The sequence below is a fragment of the Acanthaster planci genome, linkage group LG21 (genome assembly GCF_054643075.1).
Source record: "Acanthaster planci isolate LZ-2023a linkage group LG21, COTS_SCS, whole genome shotgun sequence".
Lineage (NCBI taxonomy): Eukaryota > Metazoa > Echinodermata > Asteroidea > Valvatida > Acanthasteridae > Acanthaster > Acanthaster planci.
The window spans coordinates 3,334,941-3,350,598 of record NC_141797.1 but is presented as its reverse complement, the minus strand read 5'-3'; the positions used below and the strand labels follow the sequence as shown (position 1 = coordinate 3,350,598).

The 15,658-nt window shown below is 39.0% G+C and overlaps 1 protein-coding gene across 1 annotated transcript in view; it reads left to right on the top strand.

Moving 5' to 3' along the window:
* The window catches only part of LOC110981617 (uncharacterized), a 35,470-nt gene extending 30,467 nt beyond the window's left edge, over window positions 1-5,003 (top strand). Inside the window, exons 33-36 of the mRNA XM_087131262.1 lie at window positions 393-527; window positions 1,088-1,236; window positions 1,898-2,033; window positions 2,501-5,003. Of these exons, the coding sequence (XP_086987388.1) occupies window positions 393-527; window positions 1,088-1,236; window positions 1,898-2,033; window positions 2,501-2,572 (492 nt within the window). The 3' untranslated portion in view covers window positions 2,573-5,003. The remainder of the gene's footprint in view (window positions 1-392; window positions 528-1,087; window positions 1,237-1,897; window positions 2,034-2,500) is intronic.
* The last annotated feature ends 10,655 nt before the right edge of the window (window positions 5,004-15,658 follow it).

The following is a 15,658-nucleotide window of genomic DNA, read 5'->3' as shown; positions in this document are numbered from 1 at the left end:
CCGTAAACGAAAGCAGAACCATCTGAAGTGTACATGAATTACATACGATACCCAAAACGAATTTTGTTCGCAACGTTGTATACAGGTCTCCCTAGTTTAGCGTTGATATTTATCGTATTTTGCCGCATTTATGACAGTTGTAGCATATCCCGGTATTGAGTCTGGGGAATTTAAATGAGTTTTTTCCTGTACTATTGTCTCGTTGTTTTATCAGATGTAGAAAAATTGCCTTTCAAGGGAAGGCAATGTAGTGTGTGTTAGATGTTGGCGTTTTCAATTAAAAATGAAGTGCTGAAAAAAGTCTTTAAAAAGTGTTTACACGTATAAAAATAAGCAACTATTGTCTCAGCACATAATCCAGGTGTTTTACCTTTTTGTTTTGTATATTACAGACCATGTGTCGCTACTGGCCAGAGGTTGAGGGCTCAGTGACTGATTTTGGTCATCTTCTTGTTGAACTAGTGGAGACAAAAGAGCATAACTCCGTAACAGGTCGGACGTTCACCCTGTGGAACAAAGATGACTCGGTAAACAAAGCAGAAGACAATCCGGATTTCTTCCAAGGCTATAAAGCAGTTGTCAGTTATAATATTTTTAAAACCACACATGTTCATTATTCACAGAATATGGAATGTCTCTTACCAATAAAAACTATTCTAACACCTTTTTGTACTAAACAATAACTGAAATTATGTCGCTCTCTTTCAATGGGAAGTCATTTCATCGCAGGTTCGGGTCGTTTCAAACTTCACTCGAAAGCGAAAAACGAACGTGATATTTGTGACGTCAGATCAAATATATGTCAAATCGAACGAAATTCAGCTGGAAATTTTTCGTGACGTCAAATTCGCTTCGCTTTTGCATTGGCCTGAAGTACAAACCTGAAGTACAAACTGGCTTTTACTTCACTACATTGTCGTTAAAACCCAAAGTGGGATTTATTAAATTATAAATCAACTGGCCTAAGAACAGAACACAAAGCCAGCCCTTTAATAAAGATTTGTGCATTCCAGCCATCGGGACATAATTCAACTTTGTCAATACTACAATGTATTCTGTTAAAAATGTATTCGGTTATTTGTTTCAGTCAGAGGAACCCCGTACGGTTTGCCAGTTTGAGTGTTTAGACTGGCCCTCCGATGAGGACACGCCCACTTCCTTGCAAGGAATGCTGACTCTCATGGGACTTACTCAACAGTGGCTCGACAAGGACACGCCCATCGTGGCTCACTGCATGTAAGTGCTCCTGGCGACTTTACCCGCGGTAATCTACGTAGCTTTTTTGAGCTTAATGCACGTTTGCATATTGGGCAACCACAACTCCCCACTGGTTTAATCTGCATTTATCGTGTAACAGTGGTTTTAATTCTGAATAATCCTTATTTACAGGCAGAGATCGTCATTATGAACGTGGCTCTCAAAGAATACTTTAAAATACAAAAACAAACTCGCGTATCAAAATCAAACAGAGCTCCACATATGCTTTACCATGGATTATCCTCTGGTCACGTTTTTCTTGTACATGCTTGCTGCTGTTTGAATTTCGCTACTGTAGGATTAGAAGTAGCATGGTGTGCTACTCGCTGTACCCCGTGTATCCTGGCCTACAGGCAAAAGTTTGGACGATAACGCCAATGGTTTTAATAATCTGAACTTGATTTAAACAAATGGTGTTATTTTCAAGAAATGAAATCCACAAGTCAGTTTGGGATCCAAAGACAGTTTCTAACATACTTGTCTAATACCATGTAGCGACTCTCACTTGGACAAGAAAATGCCAATTCAATTGGCAATCCTGTGATTATTTGTAGAACTTCGTTCATTCTTTTGTCTAGGAGTAATTGCTAACCCCGCCTAAAGTATGCATTTCTTTTGGGACATGTAATTTTCCTTTCAGCGACGGCATGGGGCGGAGTGGAGTCTACTGCGCCCTGATGACACTTCTGGAACAGTCAAAGCAGGAGTACGTTGTAGACGTGTTTCAAGCCGTTTTCTGTCTCCGTGTGGCACATCAAAACATGATGTACTCCACGGTAAGCTAAGAAATAAAAGAACGCTTCGCAACACCTAGAAAATAGATCATATCGCAGCATTATATGTGGTATTTTTCAAAAAACTTGAAACGTGCACAAGCGCGGTTCAACGGGGCTAGACTTTTGTCAAGCTCTCCTCAATGCAGATATGGAAAAGCAGCGGCGAAAGTTAAAAGGTGACGTCACGTGCGACAGGTGTAGCTACCCTAAAAAATGGCCCTGGAACTGCGCCGGAACATGCACAGTATATTGCTGATAAGAATCCATCTGTTCAGTGACTCATATATAACGAAGCTGTTTTTATATTAAATACACATATCATGTTATTCTGTAGACAAAGCAGCACCGAAACTTCTCAAATGTAGACAAGTATAAAGGTGTGTTCCAAGTTTCAATATAAACTTGGAACATCTTTTTGGAATGGTGTCTCGTTATTGATATTTTGACCTATACTTGTCTTTCTACAGGAGAACTATGCTCTGTGCTACGAGGTATTCCAGTCATATCTGGATTCCAATGTCATCTATGCCAACCTTTAGAAATATTGATGGAAAAACGTACCAACCAACCGACCGACCGACCAAAACGACGCTGGAACTAGTTACTATACTATGTGTTTTAAAGTCAACAGGAAGTGTAATTTATTTAACGGTAGTGAATAATTTCCTAAGGCTTAGGATGTTAACCAGTGGTCCGCCTACACGTTTGTGGAAATAAGTTCGCAGAAAGATTACTTAATGTTCCTTTCTTAGGATGAGGTCATCCTTATATAGCAAAAATCTCATTAGATAAAGGATTCCTTTTCTGACTACTTCGAAGAATCTCTTCTTTGTTACAGTTATTATGGGGTCGCGTGACCCTGTCGTTTTGTATATAGGTAATTCCAGAAATTAGGGTTCCAAACGTGTGACATTTTCTTGTCTCTGTTATATCTGACCTTTGTTAGTTGACACGGAAATATCACCAGAATTGATTTAAAAGTATTACTATTTGTTTGGCAGGTAATTTGCATTAATTCATCACTCTTGGAAATTAGAAAACGGGTTCTGAACTTATAAAATCAAATGTCAGATGTGACAGGGACAGGAAAAAATGGACCCTTAATTTCTGGAATTACCCATACTGTTGTACATTTATGAACTTCTATTTTAAAATGCCCTTTACATGTTCTTTGATTTTTTAATTTAGATGGTGGACACCCTTCAATTTGAATGTTCAGTTATGACCATACTCGTTTAGAATTGAACTTTTGTGAATTATTCTATTTGAAAAAAGAATCAAATGAGCATATTACAGGTTTTATTGTGCAGGAACTGTACCTAAAGAACTTTATTTAGGGAATGAATGGAATGATGAAATTGCCAAATGGAATGGTAAATCGCCAAACAGAATGTTGGAATGTCAAAGTGAATGCTGAATTTGTCAAATTGAATGATGAAATTGTTGAAACGAACAATATAAGCCACCGAAGATAAAGGTGGCGTTCCAAATGTTCGTTGAAACGAAAATAACCCAGTTCTCTAAACTGCGCACAATTTAGATCAGCTCGAGTATAACTCAATGTCACCCAATGCCAGTCAGTGACGTTATGAGCAACAGTGGTATATTCATGAGACGCAATCTTTGACAATGGGAATAACTTGGCCTTATGAAATTGTTTAGCCCAACATATTTGACGTTTCGAAAAGTGTATTTCGTGCATCATGAAAAGTCATCTCCAAATATTCCATTGTGCCATGCACAGACACAGGTCGAAATCGAGAGACGTCTTTCACAAAAATAATAACCTGATAAAAGACAGCTTGACATGGAGAATAGAAAAGAAAGTATGGAACATATGTCCCCACAAAGGCACTTTGTTAAAATTGTTTGTTTATTAAAAGAACTGCTTTAAGGTCCTCTTTGAGCAAGTTAGGCTATTTGGGTGCGTGATACTCCTAGGTCTGTTAGAAATCACTTGTACGTTTCACCTTCGATTGACAAAGGCCATTTATGAACAAATTATTAAAATTTTAAGCATCCATTGTTGCTGTTGTTTATTACATCTGCTATTCTTAGTACTAATGGTTTGTTTATTCGCACAACAATTTTGAATGAAACGGCCCTAAGACCGACACGATTCAAATTCACAGTTACATGTACAACTAAAATCTTCCATACATAGATACAATAAAAGTAAATTTAAAAAAAAAGATTTAATGTTAAAATTGAGTGTATGCACCCCATATAAACGAGTTAGTTTAGGTTTTTCGGGACTCGCATGGTCGCTAGGTCATTCAATAATCTTGATACACTCCTGTTAGTGTATGCTTTCAGAGATGTTGTAGTGAATAACTTCATTTAGTTTCTTTGGCCCAAGAATGCGGCCCGGTGGTTGTAAAAAGCGAGACTGCAGTAGGTGCCCTAGTATCCGTAACCCTTGGAGCGTAGCGCGTCCATAAAAGGCCTATCGTGGACAAAACAAACACACGTAGGGGCCCAGGGAGCGGGTTAGCATACTGGTTCTTTCCTCGCTTTGCACCAATGAGGCCCGGGTTCGAGTCCTGGCTTGGCCCAGGCTTTAAGTGCATTTGGTTTCCAGTCCATACTCGCTCTCGCAGGTTTTATCCGGGTACTCCGGTTTCCTCCTGCCTCTAAAACTGGACCTTCTTCCTAACTCCGTAATGTGATGCTGATTAATAAAGTGTATGAATAGACGTACAGTTATTGGCGCAAATAGCCTGAGATGCTGAAAGCGCCATTAAAAAAAAAAATACACACTCTTCTCCCAACAACTGCACTGAGGCAACAAGGTCGAATATGTAGGAGTTTCATTCTTCTTACGGCTGTGTGGGATTTGGTAACTGGTTCGGTGGCGTTTACCCCTTACAACTGACGGGTCCACGTAGCCAAGAAGCTATCTAGTCTACAGTTTGACGGTAATATTTGATTTATAAGCTCGGCAGGTTACGAGTAGTCCTTATTTAGTTTTGGTTAAACCTCCGCAGCAACGGGCTAGTATTTATTTCAACTCGGCAGTTGCAAGTTATTTTGGTCTAAAGGTTGAAAAAAAAATGGTCAGAATTTATTGAACTGTATCCACTTCAATTGCTCATCACAGTTGGGTATTTATTAATTAAATTTGGACTCTTTAAAAAATGTGTGAAACCCAAGACACAGTCTTATCTGTTTCTTACCACAGCTTCAATCATTTATTGGAACTTATTTGCCTGATACTGAATTTTTTTGGGCAAGCTGGCATCAGAAATACGGGCTAACTGGCCCCAAACAGATAACCTATCAACCACACAGTCAGTGGACGCCCAGGTCCCATGTACATCAATTTCCATTTCGCACCCAGGCCAATAATTAAACTCAGTGGGCACCCAGGCCCAGGAGCAATCATTCTGGGGTACAACCATGGTTTGCTATGAAACATACAGCACACCCGACCCCCATGGGTACCTAAGAGGGAGTTGCTGACCCCTGACAGTGTCATTACAGGTCTATACGAGCAACAATATCCACCATAACCATAACACTAATGATACATGTCAACTCGTCTATGTTGTCTCTGAATCCTGTTAGAAAACGTCACTTCCTAATTATTGAACCCTGTAAGACAAGGCAGGAGCTGGGGTGGTGGTGGACAAATTGAACCAGCTTGCAAAATTTCCTTGGACAGAATGACCGGTCCCACGCAACGTGAATTCCCTCCTAAACTGGCATTAAATACAATTAGTGCCTTGACCCTTTGCCCTAGTGGCCAAAACACTTGGCTGTGATTGGCGTACACTCTTGACTGTGATTGGTTAAAAGTCTTAACTGTGATTGGTGGAATCTATGAATAATTAGTGCTAGAATCCTCCACAGAATCCAACTCGTAACTTTTAAAGAGTTAAAACAACAATGTAGAAGGGTACATTGAGTGTAAACAATGCGAACATTTGAACAATGATGACATCTGTTTGAACACTGAATATAACTGTCCGGGACAGTTTAAATTGTAAAATAAACTACTTTAAATCCCAAGAAGCATGTTAACTCATGTTTGGCCAAGTATGTCCAAAAAATATACATTGTGACAGTATCTCTCACTGTTGTTTTTAAACAGTATTATGTAAAGGGCTCCTACTTCACTTTGTATCCACTCGATATTTGTTTCAGCTTAGAGAGCATTTGATTTCCTAAACTCAGTTTCTCTCTCTAACATTGTCACGCTCACATATCACAAGGTATTTATTTTTCAATCACCTTTTTTAGTGTGGAGGGTAATCGTCTGGTGATCCAGTTTCATTTCAACGCTTGGCTGTACTTGGAGCACCCGAGTACCTGTCTACGTTGTTCAATTTCATGCGCGTGGTAAACACAGAGCCGACCGAGGGACGTACCATTGCATGTTACAGGTAGGAATGTGCCTGAATTACATACTTATTTATTTCATTTTATCAGGGTTGCCATGATAACCGAACTTTAAGGAACTGTTCTCCTTTGGAGTCCAAGATGATGTGTTATAAGTGCATAACATGGCCATTTTCTATCCCGTAAATCAATTTCCTTTACAGCTAACAGCTTAAAATAGCCACGGTGTAGTGTTTCACTTCTCCTGAAGGAAGGGGTTGCCTTTTTTATTCATTGAGGTGCCATGTACTTATTTGATTTTATAAGTGAACTTTATGCCCACAAGCACTTGGACCTATAAAGGTTTTTCACGTGACGTAACATGACGGACAATTTCAGGAAGCGTACCATGTCTGTGGAGCTGAGGTGCGTGCGTTTTCGAATCTGTGTATTTCTGTCTGCGATTTCGTATACGCAGAACCGTTAATCTTCATTAAATGGCGATCAATGGCAAGAATGTTGAGAAACATCGAAGGCATGTGCGTTTCCAAACTGTTCTCGCGGGTTATCCAGTATCACTCGCATTCCTGAACGTGAAATGCTTCCAGGCGATTTGAGGGTTCAGAATGAAATCGCAGAGAAAAGTCTGGCTCAATGAATTTAACGTTTTAAAATTCTTTAAAAATTCTTTAAATTTAAAATGAATACAGTACGTCGGGGAATCTGACTGAAATTGGGTCCCCCGTGGATAATGTCGAACGCTGACCATCAATAATGAAAATTAATTAATTTATAAATTAATTATAAAAGGCAATTTTTAATTTTTCATTCATATTAGAGTAACATTTAGAGCGCAATATTGGATAATTTTCCTTGCTTGTCTGTTTCGTTTTGCTATCTACCCTACTTGAGGCAGTTTGTGTTCACGACTTTGGGGTTTCCCATGCGTGTGCCAAGACAAAATAGCTGTTGAACAGGCGAACATAGCCGTGGACTGACGGGTAGTAACTTGCACCAGGAATTTGTGTGTGTGTGTGTGTGGGGGGGGGGCACGTGCCCCCAAGGCCCCCCCCCCCCGTGGCTACGCCACTGACGATCATCTTCGATGCTTTTGTTTGAGGTCTCCGAGGCTAGACCCCCTATGTGAACATTAAGAAAGGTGCCAAGAAAAGGGGAAACCGTTGGGTGTTACACTGGTCTGGAAGTAACTTAAAGATGTTAAACGTAATCCAATCCTTTATTTCCAATGGCTTGGAGTATTGTGACCAATAGATTACGTTTTGTGGGTTTGAGCATTTTAATTAGACAATTTTTTGTTCCATGAATGTGGGCAAAATAAAATCAAACCAAACCCTCATTATTTTGGCTAACGTTTCATACTGTAACTGGGTACAAGTATTAAGTTTCAAACTTCGGTTTTGCAAGGTTTTAAGCAGTGGTTTTCAGACAAAACGGATTAAATATTTTTTATTCATGAATATGAACATAGAATAACCTCTGTCTTTGTCATGTTAAAACGTGCTCATAGACGAGATAACTGACTAATTTTACTCGTAAAACTAAAAATCCCTCGACATTAGCATGGTGTTTGCCATTGCACAAAATATCTTGGCGTTTGAGTGTGTAGTGTCATAAATTGTTTACCAATTGCAGTCAAAGCACTCGTGGTTGTGAGTGAGTGAATGAGGTGGCGAGGGAGTGAGTGAGTGGCGAGTAAGTGGGTGGATGAGTGGGGAAGTTCTGAAGAGTACCAAAAGATTAAACTGGGTTTGCCCGCCTGCAAGCATTCTAAAAACTTCATTCTGATATGTAATCCGGTTATTGGGAATTTACGCCTACTTAATTAGAAAAAATCTACTTTTTGTAAGGTACCTGATATTGCAATTAAACGTTTTGCACATTTCATCCATTGTCTGAGACTTAGTTTTAATCAGAAAATTATATGACGTTTGAATATTTTATATTTAAGTTTCGGTTTTCAAATCCTTATCTGAAGGCTGAATTTTTCTTAAGATTTTCTCTTTTATGGAATAAAAAATCATTTGCCAATGCGATCAACCAAGCCAAACCAAAACACCTGCAGAGCACTTTATTGATGTATTGATTCATCAGCACTTCGTAATAAAAAACTTGATTCCTCAATATTAATTAAGTTAAAATTGAACAGACTGGCACAACTGCTCCAGCAAAGGTGATTGCCACGGGTTTGAGGATTGGCCTGGACAGTTAAAATATGTCGTCGTTATATACCATTGTCACTTGCTACATTTCACTAAAAAATTCCGGCTGTCAACCCATAAGCCGTCGGAGCTGATAAAATATTTGAAGCCTTTTGATCCTCGAGTGAAAGGCTAAAATACTATAAATTAAGTACATTCAGGATTAGTAGTGTTTCGAGAATTTTATTCATCCACCAACGCACAAATACCAGTCATACAGCTTTTGATATTTGGAATTTTATGCATAAGCAGAAACGGGAAGCGCTTTTGGTATAACCGATTTAAGATGTTGTCTTGATGAATCAAGTACTCCTAGTGGAGTGAAAAGTTGAATATAACACTGACCCGTGTTTTCCATTCATGGGCATAAGTCCAGGGAGTATATACCCCCCACCTTTTGAGGGGGGTGATTTTTGAGAATTTTTCAGACTTCCAACAAGTAAAATGTATTCAGTAACACTAAAAAAGAGGTAAAAAAATAGGTAGGTATACAATTATTAGAAAAGGAAAAGTAGAATAATTTTGTAATTAGTTAACTTGAATATTTATTCACGATTTCAAAGACACACGAGTATTTTGAAAAAAACTATGGCTTAATAAGGATTAGTGATTAATATACAACAAAATGCAGCTATCTTGATAAAAAACTATGCACCTGGCCTGTGACTGCACCATATTATACTAGGGCCGTAAAATATCTCCTGGGATGAAAAGAAATGGTGTGTTTACTCATTCCAAGAACTTTCAAAACAGCTACTGTACGAGCAAATCTGTGCATAGATGTAATTTAATAATATTAGATGGCTATAAGAGAGATAAAAGAATGAACTGCATGAAGTGTGACAATATTGCAATAGTCTGTTCAGCTTCTTATAGCCCACGACATTCAAAAAGGTGTGTATTTTGAAATGTATGACTTTCAGAACGACAGTATTAATTTTTTTCCGATAACCAAAAAAGTTGATATCTCTATGTGCATAAAAGCGTCATACAAAAAATACTGCTGCTGTTTCCATCCTTTTTTTTTGAAGGCGCCTCACGTACAAAGTGATTCAAATACAAGTGGAATGACTTAAAAATTTCTATTTCACGTTATCTAGTTTTTGTAATGCAAAGTTCAGCTTGAAGAACATAATGGTATTATTTCTGTGTACTAAATAATCAATATGGAAATTTAAGATCTGGCAAAGTTAATTGTTGTAATCATGATGAAATGTAGAACGTAGAAATTTTGAAGACATATTAGCGTATTAATTTGCATTGGCGTCGCTAGTATGTTTTCGGGGCGCAGGCTCTTTTCCAGGGGAGAATTTCCGAAGGGGCAAAGCATTCATCAGCAACGAACTAATAAACCATTAGCAAATAAAAGTGCCGATTTCGATTCTTTTTCTCATATTGATGATTTTTATATTCTTCCTCCCTTTTCAGTTTTTCTCGTTTCCTCTTTTTGTTTCATTTTATCGGGGATGGGAGCGCCCCGTGCCCTTCCGCCCCCCCATGCTAAGTTGTTAATATAATATAATTGTTAATATTCCATGCATGAATCAATTTCGAATACGTATCGCCGAAGGTTAAGCATATAAATACATATGATAATTATAATGGTGTAAACAAGGTTATTTCAACATTTGTGACGGAAAAAATAAAACCGCAATATTTATTTATTTCCATGGAACTGTCAAACCCATTAGGTCTCTCTGAAGTGAGTAGCTCGTGCGTGACTACTGCACTGCGCACCGGGAAACAAAGCGTACTCCTAATGGAGTGCGTGAGATGAGAGGAGATGGAACAAATTCAACGGTAACACAATATTCAAACGGCTTTCAGGATTGGATGTTTTGGGGACAAACATGGTTGCAATCAGTTTCAATCCTCCCTGCATCCTGGCTAAGACGTAGCTTTGTACCTTTAAACGTTTAAAACGTTTCGTATGGGCTCATGATAGGAGAGCCGCCAAACCCTCTTCAACGGAACAAAGTACTCGGATCAGTATAGGAGGCGGTCAAGAGAACACCATCCAAATACAATCTCTGGTAGGATCTTTGTCGCTGGAGATAATATAACAGCTTAGTTGCAAAACCCATTTAGAACAATATACATGTAATTGTATCAACTTTTGCCATGATTTTGATCTGATTCACCAGTTTCTTTAGATGCAACGAACTATCACATCTGAATCGTTTTGATCTTGTCTTCGCTACACATGTCAAGATCTTTGTTGAAAATAACAAAACTGACAAAAGCAAAGACTGCGCTTGGATTCTCTTTATAGTCGACCCGGAGATGCTCTGGCCGTGTAACTATTTTGGAACTTTACTTGGCTAAGTGCACCTTCAGCAAAAACTCAGTTGAACATATACTTTTTGTTCTTTCATTCGTGTAAAAAGGGTGTTAAGCTTTCAAAGACAAAAAATACACCTATTCCGTACACCAGGTACAGAGAAATGTTTTTATATGCTGTGTGTGTAGTTCTTAATCAGCACGTAACGGAGGGGCAACTCAGGCAACAACAGGTGATCAAGAAGCATGGTGGTTGAATGTCTGATACGACCAAGGTTCATAAACCCAAGACGTTTTATCAGACAAAAAGTTAAAGGCTCAAAAGCACTATAGGTCTGTAAGATATAAGAGAGGCACGGTGCTCGTGAAAATTAACTTCAGCAACTCCTTTTTTATTGCTGTAATTTCTGTCGGTAACAACTTTTATGTTGTAAAAGAGAATGAGTCATCATGAGATTATTGGGAAATCATCGCTTGTTCGGTTCAACTGTGTCAATTAGAACGAAAAAATCCACGATATTGAGTATCACTGCGCTGCCCAGACGTGGCATGGAGAAAGAACGTTACCGTATATAAATACAGATGTGGAAAAGGTTGGCTCCAACGGCGCAGCGACGCGCACCGACTTCTCATGCCAATTTTAACATAATATGACAATCTGATGTTGAGATTAGATAATTTTTACCTACGGTGTTTCAAGCTGCAGATGCTGATTTTTTTCTGAATTTATAATTATAATCGTGAATGTACATTACGGACCTAATGGCCTGCACATTAATATTTACTGTAATGAAGTAGACTACACACTACATAAGAGAGTCTATAAGACAGTTTATACTGTATGGATAAAAAAACGACATCTGCTCAATCTTAATCAACTTTATTGCCTGTGTCAAGGGGTGATATTAAAGTTATTTATTTATAAACATAGTTTTTGATGTGGCCCTATTTTGTTGCCAATATGGATTATGGTACTTAGTAGTGATACAAGATTTTATTTCCCTTGGGCTGTCACACTTTAAGCATTGCTAATACTATTCAACATTAAAATGACGGGCTGGACGCCAATTGAGTTGCTATTGGTTAGTGTGGCTGATGCTGCATTGGTTTGATTTACGGATATTTATGTAGATATAGTACACAAAACAGTCTGGATTTTTTTACTTTAGTTGTGGCAGTGCTGTAACTTTTCCTTCGTGTTTAAGGTGTGTTCATTACTGGGTTCCAAGCAGAGGGCAGCGGCCAGCCTCGATGACACACTGGTTTATCTCGATAAATCGTGACTATAAGCTACCAAAGGTCAATCCCTGAGGGTAGGTTAACACAAAGGGTGTGATAGCCTGACATAACCCAGGCAGTACCGGCCTGATTCCGGATGTACCAATTATTAAAACATTGCACTAAGTAGGCCTATTGTCAAGTGTCAGATGAGCTCTCGGACTACACAGCCTGTGTTTGGAGACAGATCCTAAAGTATTATGACAGAATTAGAAACATTTATTAAAATATGCTGTGATGTACTCATTTATGCATTAACCCTAAAAAAGCCGGGGGATTTCCGACCTCCTCGACGTTATTTCGATATCGCCTTAAACTGGTCCCATTTCTTTATATATTTTGCTTAAACTGCTGGCAGTTAGGATTATAAATAATTTTGAACAACCAGCCTACTGCACAAACCTGATTGCGTAATTATTTTATCATGACCATTCAGGTCCAAGGTTTCAACTCAATCATGCATGCACTTCAGGGAATACCATACTTTAAAGAGATCATGCACCATGTAATTTAACTCCTCATCGGATGACGTCATCATTACATCAGGTAAATTACAAACTAAAGCCCAACCGAATCCGGAATACGGATTAGCATTTTCAAATTATATGTGGGTGTGGCAACTTGCCGCCCCTGCCCCCATCCGCTGGATGCGCAAATGATGTCATGATAACCATTCACAGCAGGAGGAAAACAAACGTTGAGACCCGTGCTACTATACGCATTACACTTAATCACTTTAGCATGATTACTTTTGATCCTTGCTAGTATTCTTCATAATAACGGGCATTGACCGTACAAGTACATACATCACTCTGGACTCCATGCTGCATCAGATTCAGGAGGGACGAGTGGATGTGCTTGGCGTCATCTTTCGCATGGGGCAAAACGAAACAAGATGGTGCAGGGTCTAGTGAGTATATGAGTGCATATGAAAGAGTAATAATAATTTGTTTGTATGTGCAATCTATTATAAATTAATAAATATTCAAAAGGGGGATACCAGGTAAACTGTTTGTTGTGACAAATGACGGGATTTAATGGGATTTTCTGAAGAAAAACAAATGTGAAAATGATTAAAAAAACACCCCCCTGTAAGTTTTCAATGGTCTGCTCACACTTCTTGCAGCTAAGGCCATTTGTGCGCAGGCGTGCATAATTATGAATTTATTAATGTAAAGGTCTATTATACACAACGCCAGTTTAGGAGGGAATGCACATTGTGTTGGTCATTCTGGCACAGCAGTTTATGCAATCTGGTTCAATTTGCCCACCACCACCCCAGCTCCTGCTTTGTCTTGCATGGTTCATTAAGAAATGACGTTTTCTAACAGGATTCAGAGAAAGCCATCTCCTAATACATACATGATTTGGCGTATATAATTATTATTATTATTATGGTTACTGTTAACAGTGGATATTATTGCTCATATGGATTATGTGTATTACATACTGTAAGGGGTCAGCAACGCCCAAGGTACCCATGGGGGTTGGATATGCTGTGAGTCCCACAGCAAACCATGGTTGTGCCCCAGAATGATTGCTCCTGGGCCTGGGTGCCCACTGAGTTAATGATTGGCCTGATATTTCTGATGCAAGCTTTGTTCATTAGAAGAATAACTGTCAAGTTCTTAAATGCCATTCACATGTCCAAATAAACCAGACAGTACTCCATGTTCACTAGTTAAAATCAGTCCACTTAAAAATGGCATGGTATGTGACTGGCTTTGGCAAAACCTGACGCTTATTAATGTTTTGCATTACACAGTTTGGTTCTGCATCATTGAAAATTCCATTCCAAATGTAATTTCAAGTCCTATATCTTTGTCAGATTTTATCCAGTCTTCCCCAGACACACATCAAGAGAGGGTTTGCTGTTTTACCTACATTACATTGATCCCAGTGTTGAATTTTCACCCCAAGTGTTGCGTTTTGCAAGCGCCAAACAAGGAAAATTCTGCCATGAGCTACGTAATTATACAGGTGATGGTAATCAGACCTTTACTAATTTGAAATTAAACACTGCAAGTGCCCTGAATCGATTTCACCGAACAAAATCGAAAATACACATTTTTTTTAAAAACGTGAATGAAAATTTTCATTTTATTTAAGCAGAGAAGAAAAACATAGAAATATGAATTTGTTATGACTATAATGCAGCTGAACACTTTTGTTTGGAGGCAACACGAGCGCACGGGGTGATTAACACAACATCTGCAGTCCCTTTCCTGAAATAGACCAGTTCACTAACAATCTTTATTTATGTGCGCATGCGCATCAATGGCCATTTGGGGGTTAAACGCTTTAGTGGCCTAAAATCATTTTAATTATTACTTTTTTTCGGAGAATTTTCGGAGAACAAAATAAAAATTTGAAAAATTTCGGTCTTTCGAAGCGCACGAGGTAAAGATAATCCAGTAGGGTTCCGTTCTATGTGAACCGTAAAACATATTGTGCGATACGTTTGGATACTATCCACCATTCTGGGTCGACGATGCAAGTGGGGAATTAACGATCTGAAGGTAGCCCGTGCTCCAGCCTGCGTTCACTGAGCCAGCGATTGACCAGTACGAGTGGTGCATAGTACCCTGAACTATGAACTGAATACCAAGCAATGTTTGGGCACGGTCAGAAAGGCGCCCTGTTAATTTCTTTCGACCCCGTGCGCTTGGCAAAAAAGCAAAGACTGTTTTTATCTTGTGCAGCGTAAACTTCTTTTAGGCCGAAAAGTAATGGGTATAATGATTTTAGAGGGTTTTCCCCGGAAACAAAAGTAGAAAAAACCAAGACGTGGCGAGAAAATGACATTGGAATATGTGCCCCTGTACATTGTCAATGGGTTACTCAAGCGTCTTGTCTCCACTTGCCATTTATGTGCATGCGCAAATAAATTTAATAGTGAACTAGATAGAGGCTTCCCTTATTTACAAATATTGATAGCCATTTTGTATGGACGGCCAGAGCTTGCAGAAGGTACAACCTAGGTTTGCCAATATTTTTGCCTCAGTATAATTACCTCCTGTACTGCTTCTTTTGTTTTGGAGTCTTTTTATATATTTAGTATTACAAGTGTTCATTATTTAGTGTTTTGATTTTTCAATGAGATTTTTGTGAACGTTGTAAATTACTTAGTGTAGTTTTCTGTTCACAAGCCACCGTTGCTTTGCCATTAAACAGTGCTTGTAAGCGTGGAAAAAAAGCTTAACGAAAGGTCATAATGGAAAGGATTAGCCCAAACATCACGCTGTGATGACGGTAGGGATTTTGCTCGATCCCATCGCTATTGCACGACGCAGGGGGAGGTCAGTTTTTTCATGATGCAAGAGTCAATTTTGAGCCGTCATTGCATAACGTATGTGCACATATACCCAGCAAGAAATGAGACCGAGGGGTACCCCCCCCAACATGTCCAATCCCTATAGACATTCCAGACTATTGTTATTACTTTACACATCCCCCAAGATGTCTGAAAGGAATTCCCCGGATTCCTGCGAGACAATGACCAACACAAGGCAGGGGGGGGGGTTCTCT